Here is a 22867-nt window from a genome sequence, read left to right on the forward strand (position 1 = left end):
TTACTCAAAAGGCATTCTTGAGGACAGGGTACTTTCTTGTACTAACTTGGCCATAAAGCTGTTTGAATGATGTAAAATTTGGGAATCTGTTGGGCATGAATCTAGGCAGAGCAAAGCTCAGAATCTGCCACTTGCAGCTAGCAATTACTAGCAAACTGCAGGAACTGGATTATTGCAAGCATCATGCTCATCTCAGAGGAAAAGCAAACTACATAGATTTTCTGTCTCAGAGTCAGATTTATTCTACTCCTTTAAAGTTTCCAAAAATATCAGCAAAAATCATTGGGCAACAAAGAGTAATCATGAAAGATAGAGATCTATGAAATTTCTCTGAAGTTTTAATAAAAAACCTTTCCTGTGATGTCTGAGACTTCTAAATTTGGGTGAATGTCTATGAGTGTATGGGAGCATGTGAATGGATGGATGTCTGAGGGAGAAAGATGTCAGAGGTAGTGCTGAGAGACAATGTTCCCAGTTAATTTGATTGTTTTCTTAGCACTCGGAGTCTTCTGTTTTTTTCCCCTACCTGCTCGTGCTTGTCCACAGGCATTTTTAACATTTCCCTCAGGGATTACATTTGTTTTGTGGACATTTTTCATTTTTGCAGTAATCTATTTCATGCTCTTCTGCAAGGTGCAGAGAAACCTGAGAAACCTGATTTCATAAACAAATTAGGGGCTAAAATTATAAATACATATTGAGAACTCTGCTTACCTGCATTTTTTATCTGTCGGGGACAAACATAACTTACCCTGATGAGTTTGCCTGATTTCCAGCAGGAAAAGCCTTACCTTTTTTTCCGCCTGTAGCAGTGAGCTTGCCTGTCCACAATGTGTGTGCATGGCCTTGTGCTGAGCCACCTTCCCCAGAATACGATGCTGAGGTTTGGCCTGATTTTTCCTGCTGCCATGACTAGACTATGGCAGTGTGGAACAAGCGGTGGGCCCTCCAGAGGTGGCTGTCAGGGTAAAGCCCTTTCAGGTAGTATGGTGTCCACGGCTGGAGTAATTAATACATAAATGGTAATGTCTGTTCTTAGCATTTGCAGTGTTACAGTAGATTTCATTCACATTTTGCGGGTAGGGGTGTAGTTTGGCATTGTATCAAACCACTTCATGCCAAAGTTGATTGGTGCCTTTTGAAAAAATACACTGACAAAACTTGCTGTTTCACTCAAGGTAAATGAAGCCAGGTTAATGAGTCAATTTTTGCATAAATGGATTTAGGGCCAGAACTGGCCAAATTGCACAAAAGCTAAGCAGTGTGCTCTGATTACTTAACAGCTGACTTAAGTATGAGGCTTTGCATTTCTGTACTGTTTTATCACCTTAAAAAATGGACACTTTCATTTCAAATAAATGGGACGAGTTTCCTGAAGAATACAGCCAGGGTTCATGCATTAAATTTGTGAACGTTTCTTGCATTAACAAAAAGCAAAGGAGAATTGTTTGTGATTACATTGAGCTTTAAACACAGTGATATTACATTGAGCTTTAAACATAGTGATATGTTCTATGGGATCCTAACTTTTTCTTCAAAGTTAACCTATGCCTTGTATATTGATCTGATCTGTTATGCAGATGTAAGAGGACTGAAAATTAAGTTTTTCTTCCTGATTAAAGGGTGAAGAAGGGCTGCAATCCATTTAAGTATGTACCAGCAGTGAAAGGAAGCAAATGCTAAGTATCTGAGGGAATCTGACCTGAAGAGTTGGCAGAGCTGTAGGGATTGTTTTAGGATTACTGCCTGATCCTAATGTTATGTTTACAGCAGGCATGTGGCATCTGAGACAATGTCTGCAGGGCTGTGACAAACTTAATCAGTGACAATTGTCAATATTGTTGTGAAAACGTATCAGGCTTCATGTTTCACCTTTGTTATCTAAAAGGAGAGGAAAACAAAGGGAGGCCACATTTCTTTCCCGTTACAGCTTTGGGTCACCTGCAGCTACATAATTTTTATTCCATCCATCAGATGAGAGAATGGAAGGTCAGTTGACTAGCCCTGATATTTCCCGGGCAAAGTGAGGGTTGGGGAGAGTAATGGTGTTGCTGGTAGTGTTTCTGTTTTCTATTAGGCATGCTGAGATGAAACAGCAAAGTATATACTAGAGATGGCATTCTCTCCTGTCAAAAGGCAGTGATCGCTACATTTAGCTCTTAAATCAATTCAAAATCTTGACAGAGGTTTGCTGAAGTCCCACAAATAATCAATAGAGCTATTTTTATCTCTTAAGTGAGTGAGGCTTTTAAAAATAATAAAGACATCTTTGTAATGACCAACCAAGCTGTTCCATAGTTAGGGCTGTTGCTCTGTGTGGTTGGGGGTGGTGAGTGAAAGGGGTTATTTAGGCATTGCCTTTGTTCCATTCTGCAGGTTTATAACCCCAAAATAAAATTGCAAATGTTTCTGGCAGTCATCCTCCAGGCACAGATGGCTTTCCTCCCAGTTTTGGCAAGCCTGATTTCAGTATAAAACTGAGCAATTATTAGAAAGTGAAATATTGCATGATATAGTACCACTACCGCCACCATCAACATCATGACAAATGGAGCATTCATTGTTTCTGGTGCTGTGAGAGAGAGCTAGTGCCACTGTGTTGCCCCTTCATCTAAAACCTGTACCTTTGCTGCTGCTGGTGATGCATAGACAGAGGGATGGAACAGAGCAGATGCTTTAGCAAGGAACTGTGGCCATTTTCTCATTTGCGTTGGCTCTATATTTCAATGCAAATATCACTGAACAGGTGGCTGATGAGGCCCCCGTGGACTGTTTACAGTAAAGGTTACAACCAAAATCGATAGGCCTGAGATGCTTCTAATTCCATCTGGGAGATGTTCATCTTCCATCTGACTGTTCCCTCTCTGAACAGCAGCATCCTATTAACGCTGCAGTCATCAGGGGTGTCTCACTCGGGTCAGCAGAAGGTTTCTCCTATTTAGGCTTCCATTTGTTCTTTACATTTTCTTTTTGCACTGCGCTGGATGGAGCAGTAATGTTGATCTTGACAAGACAGGTTGCCAGCATTAAGCATGCTGAGTTTTGCCTACTGACTTGACACCTGCTACTACCGTTCGGCAGGCCGAGGCTCATCAGTGCTGCCTGGGGCTTGTCCAGATCTTTTCAGCTTATCACTTACTGAAGCAGGAGGTAGTGATGTTACATATCATAGCTGACATTATTGTGCGTGATGTATGGCCTTGTAAAGTTGCAAATGAGGAGAGAGGAAAGCTGGTAAGGACTCAGGTTTGCATGAACCTGAACAAAATAAGCAAGGACCCTTGCAACTTGCTTGAAAAGTACTTTGTATTTTGGCTGAAATTTTATTTTAGACATGCATTTTTGCAAGTCTTAGAGGAAGATCTGCATGGTCCATGTATCTATGTTTCATCAAACTAGTAATGAAGTTTGTATTATTCTTTTTAATGAAGTTAGATGCTGTTGCTTACTATATGAGGCAAAATCACTCTCATTGGTGTCTTTCCCTTGGGCCTAATCGTCACGTCTGGCGTGCAGCCCACAGCAGCTGGGCAATGAGTAAGCAGTACTGAATCCAATTAAAATGGTAGTAAAGCGTGTATAGCAGAGGGCACCCATGCATTCCTCTTACGGTCAGGGAGAACTTTTTGATACACACAAACGATGAGAGGGAGTGTGCTTCATACACGTAATTTAGGGTCAAGAGGGATGCCGGAGAGGTGGGGGGCTTCCCTTGGGCACTGCCTCCCCCCCCCAGCATAGCATTCAGGGGCGACCCCTCGTTGCCATGTGATTTGAAGGAGTCCAGGTGATTACCCCAACACATTCATGCACCAGCCTCTCTGGCATAAGGGCCAGCTACCTGGAGTGCTAGAGTGCTTTTTTGGCCACATGAAATGAATGGCCAGCTGTAGAGACAACAGGAGCAGGGCAGGAGAGGAAAGATGAATGATGGCTGCACCATCGGTCACAAAAAGATGTTAGAGGTTGGTAGTGATGATGGGCACAGAGCTGGCATTAAGTCTTTGTGGCCACCTGTACCACCGTTCAGGTGACTGGGCAGCAAGCGTTAGAGAAAGGACAACATGAGCAAAAGAGCTGGCCATCCCAGGCACTGTCCTGCCACCTGCCAATTCAGTTGTAATGTCTGGCACTCCATGCTGTGTCTTGCTGATAGCCACTTGTGTCTCCTCTCTCTTGAGCTCCCCAAGCACCCACTGAGCTTCTGTTCACTCACATCTGTCTGATCCCCTTGGCACCACTCAGCCTGGGCATTTTGCATGATCCCTTCAGCTGCCAGGTGCAGCCACATGAGGTGGCTGAGCAGCAGCTCGCCCACCACCCCAACAGGCGTAGACAAAGGATGCTCTCCTGAACAGCTCCACTCTGCCGGCCTAACTTTCCTCGTTTTCTGGAAGCTGCAGCCTGCAGGTTGTATTCCTCTCTTTTTGTTGTTGTTGTTGCATTATCCCTAATTCCTTTCTCTGACTTGCACAGAACTCTTGTCTTTCACTTTCTAGGAACTGTGAATGTAAAGGGGTAAATAGCAGTAACGGTGTCTTCCACTCAGAGATTTCCAAAGGCTTAGCCAAAGCAGATGAAGGATGCTTGCCAGCATCGCATGGCAAATCTGTACCATAGCAGGGAACAGCAGACAGGTCAGCCGACTGGTTTCTGCGCTCTGCCTTCAGCGTGGCAAAGCATGTGCTGTGTAGATCAATACGTGCTTTTTTATGTATGAGTAGATAGATCTTGCTCTGTAAGTCTCTTTCGATAAGGCACTGAAGCAGGACTTGGGTTTCTGATTCACTTGCATGCCTTTAAAGCTCTTACAGCAGGAGAATCTCAATTCTTTTTCTTACCTCTGTTATGCAACTCAAATCAATTTCTTCCCTGCTTTTTTATGATCCTTTTGTTTTTCCCAGGGTAAGAAATGCTGATTGTGAGGAGAAGGGCTATTTGCTGAGTATTTCCAGGGTCAGTTCACAGAGGCTGCTACTTTTTCTGGTCATGCGTTTTTCCTTACGCAGTAGTTCAAATTCATCCGGCTTCAGTTTTTAGTTTCCTCACTGTTTGGTTAAATTCTGTTCCTTCTTACTAGACTTACTGTCTTTTTGAAGAATAAGTTATTTCTACATGTTTGTAGAAACAGAATTTATTTAAGGCAGTCATGGTTTTTTATGGCCATTAGGTTTTCTGGGCTTGCTTCATGCATAACACAGACCATTGAATTTGGCTGGTAATTCTCACATTAAGCTTAATAATTCGGGGATCGAAGTGCAGCTGTTGTGTATGAACACAACCCGTCATCGTATAAAGAAGGTTTGTAATAAATAACAAGATCTGTCCATTACTGAGCAGGCTTACTGTGCCATGGGAAAATTCTGATATGGTTACATACTTTGATTTTACTTGGAGTTACGCTGGGGTTAGCTGAACGTACAGCGAGGCCAAAGCAACAAGATCGGAGGTTTTCTAACATAGAAGAACATCCCTTTCAATAGTTATATATAGATGTGTCTACACAGTCATTGCTGTTGCTGTTGACTTTGTTCTCAAGATCAAATCTGGCCTTACAGTTTTATGGAGTTTACCAGGAATTTAGCTCTTCCGATTAGGATTTTTCATGTGATTTGTATAACCTTTCTGGAATTTACAAGCTGTAGATACAATAACCTGGTTACTAGGGTATTATGGCATCAGCCATGTAATAGCCAAGCAGCTATTCTATATGCATTCTATATTCTACTTTCCTATATTCTAATTTTCTATATGCATTCTATATTCTCATTTCCTTAGCCAAGCAGCTATTCTATATGCATTTCCAACCAGACTGTTGTTCACTAAATGCTAAAAATATCAGACAGCAGAAAGCAGAGCTCATCATGGTGGCTTCTTGTTGGCTCAGATAGCCACGGATAGCCATAGTGGAGTGCACAGAAAAATCAGACTTTTGTCCTTGATTTGGAAAGGTCGTTACTTTCTTAGCTTCAGAAACTCCTTCATGCCAGCCACATGATTTTTACAAAATTAAATGCCTCTATGTCAAGGATCTGGGGGGGTATATGTATATGTATATAAATATGAATATGTATATTTATATGTATACATAGGCTTTGAGTGAGTAAATACAATAGTAATAGCAACTATATTGCACTACTGTCCAAATGTCCTACTTCGGGATGGTTCACCTTTGGCTGCAGTGTACAAACAGAAAAACTTATTCCACCTAGGAAGGCAAAACTTTGATTTCTATATACATTAAGAGATCATATGGTTTATTTATACTTACAATATGACAAAAAGGAGGGAACATAAGTAACCAGAACAAGTCATCTTACATACGTATTTGAAACCATCAACTTGAGAAAGAAGAATCAGGGCACCAAAGTATCGTGCATAATGTTATATTTGCACTGGTCTTAGCGGTGCAAGAAGCAGATTAGTTGGGGTTTTTTGAAGCTTGGAAGAAATCTGATCTACTCCACCAACTCAATGGCTACAAGTCATTGCATTAGACATAGATTCTAAAACATGCTCTTAAACATTTGCATGTATTTTATTAGCATGTCTGCTAAGAAAAGAACACCACCAAAACTCAATCCTCTTGTCACCCTAGCTTCCTTCAACAGGAGCAGTAATCATGTTTTGAACGGGGAGAACTGGAGTTCTCAGAGCCAGTTCTCTCTCAACCAGTATGGCTCAGTGCAGGCCAGATTGAACTGCAGTGGTCTACATTGACTGAAGATCTCTCCATTGATGTTTGCAAAACTTTTATTTGGAGACAGTGCCTGTACTTGCTTAGCATCACTGTCTAGCTGCTCATGCTTCATCAGGCACTGCGTTCACAAGCACTTTTGATTAGAAAGTAGTTTCAGCACAGTTGCAAGTGAGAACATTTGCATCACTCCCAGGAGCCCAACCAAAGCTGAGTATTTGCTGAAAAGGAAATTTGTACTAAAAATAAGTGTGACCTTCTCGAATCAGCACTTTTCTGAAATTCCATTGAAACAGTACGGCTCTCTTCCCCCATTGTAAGAAGAGCAAAAGTAACGTTATGTTTGAATAATTACCTCGTAGTAAAAAGCTGCCTTTGGATGCAACTTGAAACCTACTTGATGTTATTTTATTGGCACAGGCATTGATACAGATGTGTAGTCCACGTGAATCCTTGACAGATCAAAGTAGACATTTTGCATTTACTTTGTATGTATTTGAACAACTATGTTAGCACTAGAGCAACAGAGAATTATGCTTTTTTTCTCTCTTCTCTCTCTTTTCTTCCCCAAAAGCTACCCTTAAGAATGACAGAGAATTTCATATACTTAAAAACCTACTAATCTAGTCTTTGTTAGAAGGCAGTATGTCAGTTCATTTGTCAGTTAATTCTTTTCAGGTAAAAGAAAAAAGATCCGGCCCAATAACATGTGCATAAAATGACAAAGCGTGCTGGGCCTTGTTCATTTTCCTGGAAGCTGTCTCCCGTATATATTTACATGGAGCGGTACACATGTCTGAATGAGAAGTAGGGAATGATGGTGCAGAATTGCCCATGGGAAAAATTTTTCAAGCTCTAAAGTGGAGTGGCAGCGATGTCTGCAGTACCGTAATGCTTTCCTCATAGCGTACACACATTGTTAGATAGTGGATGATGTGCTGATAGGGAGTAACAGAAAGCAGCTATTCTTATGCTCCAGAGTCTCACTGTGAGCCAAGTGTTTTGAATTGTCAGCCTGCAGACTGATACTTTGGATGAATAAGGTTTAAGGGGAAGAATTGTATTGCTTGGTAAGTTTCTTCCCATTAAACTGTTGCTCCTCCTGTGCATTTCAGAAAAGACTTCTGCGTTGGACTGTAACAATTTCAAGAAGGAAATAATTTCATTCTATTTGTGTATTAAGATAACACACTTTGTTTTGTCGCTTTGCATTGTACTTACAGAGGCAAAATTTTTAAAGCAGCAAAACTGCATTTTGAAAAATTGTGTAGAGAGAAAGGAATTAACCCCTTTAATGTGTATATCTTACTTTTAATTCAAACCTTTTGGGGGAAAGTGTGTTTCAAAGTATTATATTTACTTCTGCTGCTTATTTCTACTTTGGGCATTCCTAAGGGCCCCAAATGATGGTTCGCTGGGCATGGAAACAAATAGAAAGAAACAGTTCCTGCCCCAGAGAGCTAACAGTCAAGAGAAAATGTAAAAGGTGATTAAAGAGACAAATGGAGGAAACAGGTAAAGAAAGTGTCTGCAGGCAGACATAGCTGTGTCAGTAATCATACACAGCTATCGGCCTAACCAGTGCTAGATGGAAATGCTTCTCTTGGGGCTTGTATGTACTATCTTCCCGTATGCATTCTCACATAAGGTATAATAGACAGTGTCTGCATCGTGTTGCATTTATTCTTCCTATTTTTATCCTTTGCCATCCATCTGACACTTTGTTCAGTTAAGGTGTCAGTCATTGCCTTACATTAAATTTTATTTTTTCTTGTCTCAGCCTAACTTGGTCTGTCAGTTATTTTGTTAATAGAAATAGAGAATCAGCCAAGTTTCCAATTTGTGTGTTTGAATAATAATAGGCAAACACAGAGTATAATAAATCATTAGTCCTTATGGACTGTATTACCCTGCAACAGAGTCCCTATTCCAATCCAGTTATAGGAGCTGAAATTTTATTTGAAAGCAAATATCTGATAAGGCAAATTAATTATTGTGACATTTCTCAACTGGGTAAAAGATGAAGAATCAGCTGTGTCTGTGAAATTACAAATGAAAACGCAACACTCAAGACCTGTTAATACTTTTTTTTGCATCCAGAAAGGAGACATAGGTATCTAATATTAAATGGTGTTGCAGAAGGGCAAGTTAGCACTTCGTTTGCTAAATTAAGTTTCAAAGACTATATAGGTTATGAAGTATGACTTTCTGCCCGTGAATCTTGAATGACTGACAGACTACTGTAAAATAGCTTTTTTCAAAAGGAATCTTTGGCAGGCGGCATCAAAGGTTTGAAACTCTGGAAGGGATGAAAAGAAAACCCCACTTTTACACTGATTTCCCCTGCAGATCAACGTCTGTGTGAAATTTGCCTGGGAATTATGAACTATTTACTGTATTATGTGCTGTTTTCTTTCACTGTATCCAAAGGCCCCTGTGGTTCTTTTTATCTTCAAGATTTAGGGATATTTTTGTACATGAAATGTGAATGAGCGAATGCGTCAGTGGAACACAGAGAAAAAATGCTGGTTTTAGACAGTTCTGTTCTCCCTTATTTTATCACAAGTTGGAGTATTGGTTTTATGGCACCTAAATTTATGGGTACATATTTTTATGGTAAAGCCCAATGACATGTTCTGCATGCTCCATCAAGCTCTCTCAGTATTTCTTACTTGATTCACAACTCTGCAGGGTATGAATCAGTCCCGTAGTATAACCCTTAATCTCTTTTTAACCAGAATAATGCAGTGTGGTTTTTTATTTATGGTGTGTGTCATTGTGTCATCATCTAATTGTGTAAACCGAAGAAGGGGAAAACAAAATATTTCCTGAAAAACTCTTGTCAGCTGTTGATCAGTGCAGGAGATGAAGTTTCTTTATTGCATATAAGCAGCTGAGGCAGAAAATTCTTTGTAACTCACAGATACTTAAGTCTATCCTCAAGCAAGGTGTGGCACTGCTGGGGCATGGGCTAAAGGGAAGCTGGCCTGGTAGGGCATTTTCTGCTTAGAAACATGACATACCTCCTCAGGTACGGTGAGAGACTTGCGGACGAGGAAAGCTCCCTCTACTTTCCCTTGACTCTTTTTAGCTTTCTGTATGCAGTGATTAAAACTGAATCAACAGAAGGCACTTAAGCCCTTGTTTGTCTTCAACAGGGTGAAGTGAAGAAGTGAAGCCTCCTAGCTGAACTACTATGAGGTCAGAAGCCTTGCTGCTATATTTCACACTGCTACAGTTTGCTGGGGCTGGTTTCCCAGAAGATTCTGAGCCGATCAGTATTTCGCATGGCAACTGTAAGTATAAGAGGCCAGAGGACTTCATTTGCTTAATACTGATCAGAGGACTTCAAATCAACAGTGTTTTGTTACAGTTGCAATGAATAAAGTTGTTTTTCTTGATGTCTCCCAGATCAGCCAATTTGCAGTCTCAGATACTGGTATACAAACATGAGTTTTTCACATTGACTTATGACTACTGGGTGGTAAACTGCTTGAGCTTCCAAAACTATAGCCTTTCTCTTTCTCAAACAGAGACACTTCAGTAGCGTAATCAAACCAAGTATCTTGTTCTATCCAGCAGCAAAGGAAGGAAGCCTTCTCCCCCCTGGACCCATAATCAAAGTGTCCCTCACCTGACCTGTGAAAATGTAGTTCTGGATAACCTGTGAAGCACCTCAGAGTATCGAGCATAGCACGCTAAAGTAACTGAGCTCTGAAAACATGATTTGTTGATCTAATACAAATAATTGAACTTACTTCTTTAAGCTCTGATGGGTTCCACTTTAGCATTATGCATTTTTTAGTAAGCTGGATATGTAGCTAAAAACCAAATCAAGACAAATAAACTTTTGTAACAGAATCTCTCTTCTTTCTTACCAGCAGTAATTGGCAAACACTCCAAAATCTAGGGTAACACAGACAGCTGCGAGCCAGTATTGAGATTTGCTGGCTAAACAGGTGAAGAGCTTTCTGTGCATTTTGCCATGCAACTCAGGCTTAGCATAACTGATTCTTTCACATTTACCTCCACTCAATTATGATTACTGCAGAGAAAAGTCTTCTGAAGTCCCAAAGGTTCAGAAGTTTAAAAGGAAGTCTTTAGCGCCTGGGTCAGTAAAAGTATGGTAAGAAGTAGCGAGTCACCAATGGGTAGGCATAAGTTTAAGCCTACTTTGGGTCAGGAATTTGAATTTAGAGCGAATCTCTTGATTGTCCTTGCTTACTATGCTTTGGGGTGGCCTTGACACCCATAAACTTGTCTGTCTTGGGTAAGACCAAGCTGAAAGACAGACTGCAGGGGCGCACTTGATGTGCTCCAAATGCTAATAGGCATCTGGGACACAAGAACAGGGCAGAACTGCTCTGAAGCAAACCCTGCTGAAACACGTCGAGTGTAAACACGAGGTCTTCAGCACCAACATTTTCACCCTCCAGAAGGCTGATGCTAATCATCCTTGCTAAAGCAGAAATAGCCAGTCTTGATCCTTTTGGAGAAATAGAACATGGGATAACTTCTTCCTCTGTGGCATGGTATGCTGAAATGCACATGAATGTGCAAGCCTCCAGCTTGTGCTAGGTCCATGAGTTACAGAGGAAGTGGTACTGGACAGAGAATAGCTTGACAGTTAAACTTGGCATTTTGCTTGTCGGACTTGGTCAGAAGGATTTAGCTTCTGAATATAAATCCTGCCCGGGCTATCTTAATTTGTTTCTCCAAGAGTTCTCAGCATCGGATTTGCAGGGAAGTTCCCGTTTCTATACAGTTTTATTACCAGGCTTTCTGACACATGGTACTCTCAAGTGCTTTGCTGAAGCCATGCTGTGAATCAATACTTTGACCAAGCTTAATAGGCAAAATACTTTTAGAGGACAATAGCTGAAAACACTACAGCAGTAGCTGAGTTTCTGAAGAAATAGACTCCCTCAAACAGCTCCAGGTTTCTGGGAAAGCATATTGATGGGGAAAAGGCACAGGCATAGCTGGATGCTAGTCAGCTCTGTATAACATGCACATGCAGCAGTTCTGCATTGATGATGATGCTCATCAGAGGTTTATCCTCCTCCTGTCTTCTAACTGTCATTTTGTTTACTTAACTAGCTCCCTAGGTTGTGCATCTAGATGACATGATCACTTATACATATGAAGTCTAATGGCAAGGTGTCCCTTGCTCAGAAGTGTTCACTGTTGTTATAGGTTGTACATACAGGTCATCGGGGGAGCAGCAGCACACCCCATGTATGCTGAGGTGTCACCAAAAAAATTGTGGGAATAGAGTGAATAAATGGTCTTCCTGACTGATAGAGTCCAGGGAAAGCTGACTTGTTGATAGCATAAGCTCAGTACAGGGCTTCCAGTCACTATTGTTGTCCAGTTGCCAGAAGAACTGGAGTATCAGACTGGTTGCCAAAATAATATGCAGTGGCTTTAATTTTATAAAGTTCAAGTGGTGGTTTCCCACCGTTTCTCAGAAATCCCCACAGCTGTTCTATGATGGCAGTCCAATCCTGTAGAAAACCCAGGGAGCTGGCAGTTTGAACCAAGGAGAGCCAAGTCTTTGCGGTGATTGATGGGCCACTGTGAAACAGCTTTGTCCTGCTAGACACGCTTTGGCAGCCAGGAGCAAGCATTTAAGCTCTGCAAGCAGTGAAAGAAAAACTGTGAGAAAGTGCCGTGTACCTATGTGCCAAGAGCTCCAGAACAACTTTATGCTCTAAAAAAACCTCACAATTTTTGTCTTCTACAAAGGTGATGGCTTTCTCCTTTGCAGCTGCAAAGACTGTAACCTTGAAGAAGTCTCCAGCCCTCTGTGCTCATGCCTTCCAACCCCAGGCTGTGGTGCTGGGGCAGAAGAGAAACCACAGGTTTTGGACGTAGCTGGGCCCCAGAGTGCTCCGTGTTAGCATGGTTTCAGTTTGTGATTCTCTTTTGACCCTGTTGTTTTTTTCCCTTCCCGCAGATACAAGACAGTATCCGGTATTTGTGGGTCACAAACCAGGGCGGAACACCACGCAGAGGCACCGGCTGGACATCCAGCTGGTCATGGTCATGAACAGGACCCTCTACGTTGCTGCTAGGTCAGTAGTCCCCTGCTTGGCTGCTCCTCCCTTGCTGCTTTCAGAGGAGGAAGGAGAAGACAAGGGATATTCTGAGTTCTTCTCTGCTGGACACGTTATTTTTAGGATTTTCTCACACTCAGAGAGAGCTTTGCAGCCTGTTAGTAAGACATATTAGAAAACTTGTTAATTGGTCAACTAAGGTTCAGTTTTGCAAGGTGCTAAGAGTCCTTTCAGGACTACACATCTCTGCCTTCCTTTGAGTCTGGCAAGAGAGAAGTTGCCAGATAAATTGTTCAGCCTCATGGAGGAGAGAGTCCATCCTCATTCTGTAATTTTGTTTGTGCAAACCATTACTGACATATTTTAGAGAATGATTCTGCTGGTGCACAAATGCATGTTTGGATAAGAGTTATTAAACTGTAACATTGCTGGTTTAGGCATGTTTTAATATCTTAAGACAAAAAAAAGGCAAACATGTTTGCTGCTGTTCTTTTGATGTACTCAGCAAGGTTAATTGAATTTGGTGTCTAGATTTTTCTTGAGAGCTATACTGTGCAGATACAAGCACATGCCTTTTTATAAAAATTGCATATAGAGCCACCCATTCAGTTTGCATAGCTCAGCATGGCACCATCAGCTTCAGTGGAGTTACACAGATTTATACAGCTGCCAACCTGGCACAGGTCAGACATTAACACTTCCTCTCCCTGCCTGTTGTTAGCGAAGGACATCAACGATCTTAGGGTGGGAATTACCTGATGGATGCAGGATAAATATAAGAAGGGTCCAGATTAGCAAGGGTGGGTAGTCCATCTTAGGAGCTCTTGGACCCAGATCCTGTTTGGGACCTCCCCGCAAGCTGACCCTCCAGTAGCAGCTTGTTTCCTGCCAGTTTTCTGGTCCTTCTCCTCCATCGGAGAAATACACACCCTTCTGTGTGTGCCACAGAGAGCCAGGCCGTTGCTGCAGATGGGAGAAGTGGTGGGTGGGATGGCCAGGAAGTGAGAGGGAACAGCTGCTGAACAGGCAGCCTCTTGCCACCAGCCCTGTCCTCAAAGCCCTTGGCAGCTTCCGGGAGCTGCCTGGCTTCCTTCTCAAACAACCACTCCCCATCTTCTGGGTAGTCGGATGTGTTCTGTGGTAGAGATCTGCCTGTTGATCTCCACTCGGCACTAGGTAATTAGTTGCATTACACCAGCAGAGTCACTGAGTGCCATTTTTACATAGTCGTGTCCCTGGCTGCAGGAAGACCACACTTCTACCTGTTGACCTACCCAGGCATTGCAGCCTTACCAGCTAAGCGCATCTTCTTTGCACTTCTCACATACACCAGTTTTTATGGGATCTGGGCGGCAGAGCTCTGGGTTCTCTCTCGTGCCAAGCCCTTGCGTCGAGTCCGGGCAAAGAGCATGCATCCTCCCATGGGGAGCTGCGGTGGCGTTGGTTGTAGGGCACAAACAGTGGGCAGCCCCACAGCAAGGACTCCCTGCGCTTGGCCTGAGCTCGGGGCTTAGTATTTTTGCTGCCTTTAGTGTGATAATGAGCAGGGTCGGGGAGCGGGCTGAAGGGGTTTGAAAAGTGGTGGCAGGATTTCCTCCTTTTCATGGCTGGGTTCCCTTTGCTTTCCTTATTTGTTTTCCTTTAAATTAGGAAATCAGTTGCAGTGAGAAGGTGGTAAATCCGCTTTGTGGATTTTGCTCTGCTGTATTCATAGTTTGTTCCCAGACTGAGATTGACGCAATTAGACTGTCGCAGTGCCCAAGCAACTGGTATTACAGCAGGAAAACCCAGCTTGGGATATGAAACCACTGTGTGCACAAATTATATAAGGAATGCTAATATTTTGGGGATAGTATGTGAACTGGTATGTGAATATGCATTCTTACATATTATGTGGCTATATATTTGTATAAAACAGTTTACTACAATGAGAGTGCTTATATACTCCTATGGTCTAGTGACCTGCAAAAAAGAATAAAGAACTGGTCTGTTTTGTACTTACACAAGCCCCAAAAATCTTCTTAATGCTTTTTTCCTATGGTAACTCAAAAACTCTTTGACATATTCTTTTCCCCCTCCACATGTTACTGAATAAAATCCCTGCTGAGCTGAGAGGCCTATGTGATACAAGTTAAAATTCAAAGGTCATTTTTATCTTTAAGTAATGAACTTCAGAAAATGAGTCATCCTTTGATAACTAGTGTGAATGACAGTTTGTAACTGCAATACCGCATCTCTCTTAGAGGTAGTAGTAAATCTAGAGACTGAAGCAAATGTGTACTCAATCAAAGGTGTTTCTCAAAGAGTTTTGTAGCAAGATTCATTGAAAACTGTAGCTAACATAAATCCCTTAGCTATCATATCAGATGTTTCTTTCATGCAGGTTTTTTTAGACATTGAAACATAGCGATGTGAAGTTTATGTTTGTACCTAATTATCTGAAAAGCAATCGAAACAAATGATTAAACATTGAGAGTTTTTATTTTGGGGTTGTTGGGTTTGGGTTAGGTTTTTTTGTTTGTTTGCTTGTTTTAGAAAATCCAGCGTTTTCTTTGCAGAGAGTTTCCTTGCGCAGGAAAGGACTAACTCAGATTTGAGAACCGCTAACACTTTGTTACTGAGCGACTGGCATAGAACAAAATTTCTGTCTGTCACTTGCTTATTTTGTCATATGGGATACATGACTCCTGTATTAGCTATTACCACATAAGATTTTGTGTCGCTTCGGAAAGGCTTTGTTTCATATTATCAGGCAGAGATATCCAGCCAGTATAAATTAGAATAACTCAGCCGAAGGCCATGAAGCCACGCTGTCCGAATATCTGGCTTGCAGTCTGCAAAGGCCCAGCTCTGTTTTCTTTTTTCTCGTGGGAAGGGTACTCCCTCGCTGTCTCTCTCACACTCGCCCACACCCGCGCACACACACCCTTTTCTAAGTTTGCCATGTCTCCTCCTCCCATTGTCTTGTGCAGTGGCAGCTTTTGTTCACAGTATCTGTCACCCCTCATGTGTACGCACAAAACGGTTTATTGAGCCCGCGAAGCATTGGGATAGCTCCCTCCTCATTTGCAGTTACACATCTCCAGACGATGCACCGAGTGGCCAAGGGTCATGCACAGCCGGTGGCATGATTTAAATTCCCTTCCTCCACAAGATTATGCCATGGCAACAAAACTCGGTTCTGCTGACTGGAGGTGGGAAAAACGGAAGCTCTAGGATTAAGTCAATTTGTGTTAGAATAACTTAATTAGCAGCGAGCTGTACACATACCACAGCTAGTAGATAGCAGGAGTTGGGCAGCAGTGGGAAAAGGAGGGCAAGGACAATCCTGCATTGTCTGTGGTTAGAGAGCCCTCCCCTGAATTTGACAGCTCTTTCGCTCTCTGCTGACATTGCCAGCAACTATGTTTCACGTACGGCATGAGAAAATGATATATAATTTGCCTGATACTAACCCTCTTTCACATGATCCTGTAACTTAGCATCTGAGTTTTCTTTGAACTGTTTCTTGAACCAGAAAGTAAGTCCCCTGAAAACTGTTTTACTGAGGGTGGAACTGAACAACTCAAGCCTCATTCTGCATACCACCACTGTATTTGCTAATTGTCTTGTTTAAACAGAAAGAATCATAACCACTGGAAAGCATGACTGATGATTAAAATCAAGAGCTGTGCTGGAAGAAGGTTTTTAGAGCTCCAGCCGCACCTAATTTGCAATTCAAGAGATTTTGTTCCCACTTTTATGTAGTAGGAGTGACGGCAACAAAGAGTGATGTACATAAAAAGGGAACCATGCAGTAATCTATGAAGCTGATATCACGCTAATAGGTAATTTTAGTCCAGCACCAACCCTGACCACTGCTCTGCCGGTAAAGTCAGGCAAATAATAAACTGAAACATTAAACCAATCTTGGAAGTAAATGACAGCTCTGGTTTTACAGAGTCTGGAGGAGAAGAAAACCCGCAACTCCTCAGTTTGGCATCTTACAAAGCAAAAAGCCTCAAGCGCCATAGCAGACAGTAGATTTTTAAAAGCCAGCTCCCCACAACAATGCTGCCTCTTTTCTCCACGTGAGAGAAGTGTTGCTTATTCCTCTTACAGCAGTCTTTTGTGTTTGTTTTATTTAAGAGACTAGTGCTGTTTCCCCAAAACCCAATAAAATGAAGCTAACCTTGACAGCAGGGATTTCTAAAATGGAAACAGTCTGTATCCTACTTTCAGCAGACCCCTCCAGTGCTGTGGATCATGCTTCAGCTGCACAGTTTCCTGCATTTTGAAAAAAAACAATGTTATTTCAAGGAAAAAAGAGGTGGTCTGTCCCAGTTTGATGTGGCGGTTACTACAGTGTTATGGGTTGGTGTCTTTTTTCAAATTTTAGGTTCCATACAGAGATGTCCTTTTTCTCAGCTTACACAGAGGAGAATGTTTAAAAATATCTCTTTACCTGAGTAGCTGAGTCTATTATTTCCTCTTTCCAAGGAGACGTTGGCAGCTAATTGTAGAGAGGGACATGTTCTCAGGAAAACAGGAAAGTAAATGCAAGCAAGAAATGTGAACTTTTTTCAGAGGAGTATTTTACAGTTTAGTTTGGCCACCAGTGTGTGAAGAGAAGAATGATTTCTGGGAATAGTTTTGTGGCTGTCAGCCTTTTGCCTACCATATTGTCAATCAAATTATCACAGCTGAGGTTAGATGCATAATTTAAAAAAAGAAAAAGAAAGAAGCATTAACCTTTTTTTAACCCTGAATGGCTAAATGTGGCACAGTGACTGCTAGCCCAGGAATCTGGCAAAGGCTGCCTAAGACCTATTGTAGCTCATTTCAGGATATGCAAAAACATCTGCATGCTAGATTGTGGCATCTGCTGTAGGACCTATAGAGCAGAAATTATATGAGGCTCATCTCCTTTCCAAAATCTCATTTGTTCAAATAATTGCTTTTGGGAAAGAATCTTGCTTTGAAGTTTTGTGGCATTTTTCTTTTTTTCTTAATGGGAAGTTTATATATGAATGTGCTTTTCTGGGAGAAGCAGGCGATGCTGTCAGTAATGTTCCCTGGTAAGACCTGTGGTCTTTTTTTGAATGGATTGTGGATTATCTTGTGATAGATAGCTCTCTTCATAGAAAATGAACTGACTACTCCATTTGACTTTGCATTCATTTGCTTTTGTTTACAGGGACCATATTTATACTGTTGATATGGACACATCACATACAGAAGAAATTTATTTTAGCAAAGTAAGTAGCTTTTATCATCATCCAGAAACCAAGGACACTAGAACAAGCTTCAAATAAATAGGAAGATGACATTGTTTCAAACAACTTGCCAGCGCTGCTGTAAAAACTGTAATAAGCAACTAAGATGGCATTGCTAATCATATTTGGGGAAAGCTAGAATAGCAATCATGTCCTCTGTGAATTTCTGATAAGTGATTTAGCTGGGCTGATAAGCAATCCGTACTGAAATACAGTGAGGTCCCTGATGGAACATCTGTCAAACATCTATTCATTTATATTCAGCAGTTTTCTGTAACAGCTATACTATCCCAATTAAGTATACTGAAATTTTCAACATAAAAAGCAACTGCTATTTACATATTTTCATGCACACAAATTTTATTCACTCATGCAAGTACTCACTAAATAAAATCTTATTATAACATCACTTTGTAGATGTATTCACATTATCTCCATGGGAAGTTACATTCAAACTAAGAAGAGCTTTGTCTGCATTACCATACCATATATTAACATAAACATACTAGAAATAATCTCTCTTCAGCTCCTTTGCATTGCATACACATTGTGTAATATGTGCCAAAGACAGCCTTGGTCCAGCAGAAGATCAGACGAATTTGGGCATTGGATGAATTCGACTGTAGGATCAGAGAGTGTTTCATTATAACTATGAATGATGCTGAAGATGAGCTTATGACCAATTACTTGTCAAAAAGTGAGGGCACAGGCTTGTAATGGAAATAAACATTCAGCTTGGGGTCCTTCATGAATGCACAGTGCCTCAGTTTACTGATGGGAAACAGTCAGGACTGTCGTGGCGATAGTGTCTAAGGTGTTACTATCTTAGGCCGTATGTTTTTAAATAAAGTTTTGTTTTTTAATCAGCCTACCGCATTTGACCACTCCTGAAACTCACCGCAAAATTCCAGTCTGGGATTTACCTGTAAATGGTCTGGAGGAAGAGCATTAGCAGATAAAGTCAGCAGCATCTTGATAGGTGGAGGGCTCTCTGAGACTGTTAGCTGACTTGAAGTGATAGGAATTACCTGAATTTGATTTCTTTGCTCATCTAAAATGTCATCTTCCAGAATAGATATTTCATTTAGAATCCAGTTAGGGTTTATAGTCCATAAATGTTTATTCTGATTTGCAGAATAATATCAAATTAAAACATCTAGTACTTTTAAGAAAAGTGCACATATTTTTGAAAGTTGGCCTATTCCTGAATTCCGTTGGTTTAGGCTTTAAAGAACTGGGATAGGTTTCTGGTCTAATGAATAGATGGCAACACAAAATTAAGTGAATGCTCCACATCACTGATCCTTCATTGTTGTGGTGAATTAATCATGGAGAAAGGGTGCAGAAAGCTTTCAATAAATATATGTTCAACAGCTAGTCTCCCCTAAGGGACTTCTGAAATCAAATGCAACAACCTCTGGGCTCTAATTGATTTCTTTCTTGATCCTTGCAGAAATTGACATGGAAATCTAGACAAGCTGATGTAGACACATGCAGAATGAAGGGAAAACATAAGGTACGCAATTTTCTTTTCTTCTGCATCTGCCACTTTAGTTTAGTTGCTTCACTATTATCTCAGGCTGCTGTCTGTGATGTGGAATGGATCATGCCATTCACTTCTTGCCAGTAATTGCTTTTTCCATCAACTTACTGAAGGCTTTAATTTGCAAAAATAGTTTACTTTTAATGTGATAAAACATTACGACAGGAGCCACAGCAATATCCTGAAATACTTAAAGCACTGGGGATTTTGGACATAATGCTTAGTGTACTGATTTTGCTTACCATTGCCTCAAAAGCCAAATGCTGCTGCCCATCCTCCTGCAGGAATTTACTGAGAAGTTTGTGTAAAGCATCAGAAAGCATGAATGTGTGCAGTTGTAGAAGGACTGTTTGTCACACCGATTTTACCCTACTGTAACCTATGACTAGCACAAGTGGTATCAGAATTAGATGCAGGCTCTTTATTCTTTACACCTGCTTCCCCTTCTAGTTACAGATGCTTTATGCCAATACATTGCATTGGCGATGCTACTGTCTCACAGCAACATACATGAGAAGAAGACCAGATTTTTCACTCTTGAGGAAAGCAACAGCATTCAAACAAAATTCACCTACATGAACAATAGCAAAATCTGAGCTATAATATGAATATCGTATCTTCAGTTCTTTGTAACCATTTTTAAACCACTGGAATATAAATCAATTGCGTCTTGCTCATTGTCAGTTAAACATAGTTGAAATAAAGCCCAGAATATCACAGTGGCTACCAGCCAATTTCATTTTAGACCTGACAATGAAATATCATGGCATAAAAATAAAACCAGACACCCAAAATGCAGTAGCTGAAATACTTTTTATTATTTTTCTTCAGGATGAATGTCATAATTTTATTAAGGTTCTCCTAAAAAGAAATGAGGATACATTGTTTATATGTGGAACAAATGCATTCAACCCTTCTTGCAGGAACTACAAGGTATGTGATCTGTTTGTGGGATTTTATTTATGCCTTGTCTTTGTGTTGGATTTATTGTGACTATGCTGGCAATAGCATGAGGTTGTCATTCAACAGTGCATCATTTAACTCTGTAGCATTTGTCCTGACTTGTTTCAGTGCTGCAGAGCTCAGTGTTGATTGGATTTCTGAGGATTGCTCGGATTGATTACCTACTTCTTTGCAACTCCTGAACATCAGACTTTATTGCCACTTTGCATTGCCCTCCATAGGTGCAGTGTCCTTCATATCCCTGCTTGGGGATGTGGTCACTCCTCAGAAAGTTCCTCAGCTTGTCACTGACACCCACGTCAAGTCATAGACTGATGCTGAGGATTACCTCTGGGGTAGCACATTTTAAATGTCTCTGTGTACTGTTCTCAATCCCAAAGCCAGTTCTTAAGACACTTGAGGGCTTAGCACAGCAAAACCTGGGAAGATTAGTGTTGGGGACCTAGCGGATGTGGAAGCTGTGCCGATGCTATGGCATTGTGTGCTGTAAAAGTGATTGACAGCAAATCTCTACAGGGAAAGGTACAGGAGGAGGGTGATGTATTCCTCACTAGCTGGGGATCTGCAAAGCCAAAACATTATCTAGAGCAGTGTAGAAAACTGTGCTGGTCCATCGATACTCGACATTAATTCCTTGACCCCAATTTCTTCCTTTGACATAGTGTGTCCCTGTCACCTGCATTTTAACAGGGCCCATTTATTCAAATATTTCCCATTTTCTCAGGCTTGCACCAGTATAATCTGATATAATGCCCAACAGTGGATGTCTCTGGAGTAGCTTCGAAATGAATTCACTTAGGCCCTTGATATCCAGACTCTGCTTTTCCAGGCACTGCTATGTCCCACAGGTCATTTTTCATCCTTCTTCAGGAAAAAGAAAATTCAGCTTTGCTAATGCTGCTTCTGATAAAGTCACGGCACAATTGTCATTCATTTAATTGGGTTCAGAGTTATTGTGAAAAACAGAGTAAAGACATTAACATCCAGGAAAACAACTTCCTTAGTGGTATTCACTGTGACTGCTGCTCTTCCTTGCTTTTTCTGCAGTGCTGCTCTACCTTGTTTAGCCACTGTGATGGCTATAGTCTAGGAAACACAGGAGAGAAGCTCAGCATAGTCTTTTGTTTCAGTCTGGAGGAAGAATCATATTTGAATAAAAATACAAGCCTGCATCACAGTAGCTGTGTGGTACAGGTAGCTGCTCTGTTAACAGCCATTTCTTCTTTCCTTCCTTTCCTTGCATCCCATTCCTAGCGTGCAACAAAGCTTCTTGGTCTCAGTGCTGTAATCTTCCAGCACAGTTTGTAATTTTTTAGCTCTCAATGCCATTAATGCAGCTAACAAATCTCAACCAGTCCCCTTGCTAGAAAGCTGTCTTTTAATACAAATACAGATTTCCTTGGAATCCTGATGTGAGGGATATAGATGGCCCTCCTTACCCTTACTGCAGGTGTTTCATTCCCTGTGAGGCATGGCCTCTGCAGACTGCCTCACCTGTTGCAGAGCTGCAGGGGCTGGATAGTGATACCTCTGGGAGTCAGCAGAAGGTCTCTCCAACACCTGCCCTGGCTTTTCCTCCATGTATTTCTGCATTATATAGAGAGAGCACTAAAGATGTGCCAAACAGAAAACAGGGCTGTCCCTCCACGCTGCCAAGGGAAGTGTGGATGAGCCTGGGGTGTGGGGCTCAGTGCAGGGAAAGTTGCTTAGGACTGTAACTCGTTTCCTCTCGCTATCATGTGAAATGCTTTTCAGCCCTTGAGTAAACACAACTAATCCCCTTCAGAGTGGATTTTTGACAGGAAGGGTACATGACAGAAAACACATGATGACAAGTCGTCCACTGGAGGACTTGGGTACTGTAACATATAAGCTAAAAGTTGATTGGAGTAGTTGATGGTGCCGCGTGGGTTATTTTTCATGCTCTGTGAATCTGTACTGTATGTTATTTATACAGTATGAGCTGCTCAAGTTACTTGAATATGCTAGAAAGATTCTTATTCCCAAAATACAGTAGTATAAGAATCTTAAAGAGGTAAGAGCTGTACCTTTCCCCTGTAGCTCACTAAACCCTCTTGAACTTAGTGTAAAGTTGATCTGTATATTTGTATCATTATCAGTGCCCAGGGTGAATTTATTTCCCAGGAGTTACACTTAAGCCTCAGATTTTACAATTCCTGCACAGATTAATTCTTGCCTGATGGTAAGAGGATTTCTCCATGACACAGACTCAACTGATACAGTAAGACTTGGAGGGCATCCTTCTGAGTATGCAAATCAAGGAAGAGAGCACCACTGTTGAGACTAGAGCAGAAGGATCTCCGGACTTTGGGGAGAAAAATGCACACAC

General features: G+C 41.4%; 1 protein-coding gene across 6 annotated transcripts in view; it reads left to right on the top strand.

Annotated features, from left to right (window-relative positions):
- Positions 1–22867, top strand: part of SEMA6A (semaphorin 6A) — a 116793-nt gene that overhangs the window by 41359 nt on the left and 52567 nt on the right. For all 6 annotated transcript variants that reach the window (XM_072860455.1, XM_072860459.1, XM_072860457.1 and 3 more), the window contains exons 2-6: positions 9856–9993; positions 12657–12774; positions 17933–17993; positions 19465–19527; positions 20386–20487. In XM_072860455.1, the coding sequence (XP_072716556.1) occupies positions 9894–9993; positions 12657–12774; positions 17933–17993; positions 19465–19527; positions 20386–20487 (444 nt within the window). In that variant the 5' untranslated portion in view covers positions 9856–9893. The remainder of the gene's footprint in view (positions 1–9855; positions 9994–12656; positions 12775–17932; positions 17994–19464; positions 19528–20385; positions 20488–22867) is intronic.

This window comes from Ciconia boyciana, chromosome 4, assembly GCF_034638445.1.
Source record: "Ciconia boyciana chromosome 4, ASM3463844v1, whole genome shotgun sequence".
NCBI classification, from domain to species: domain Eukaryota; kingdom Metazoa; phylum Chordata; class Aves; order Ciconiiformes; family Ciconiidae; genus Ciconia; species Ciconia boyciana.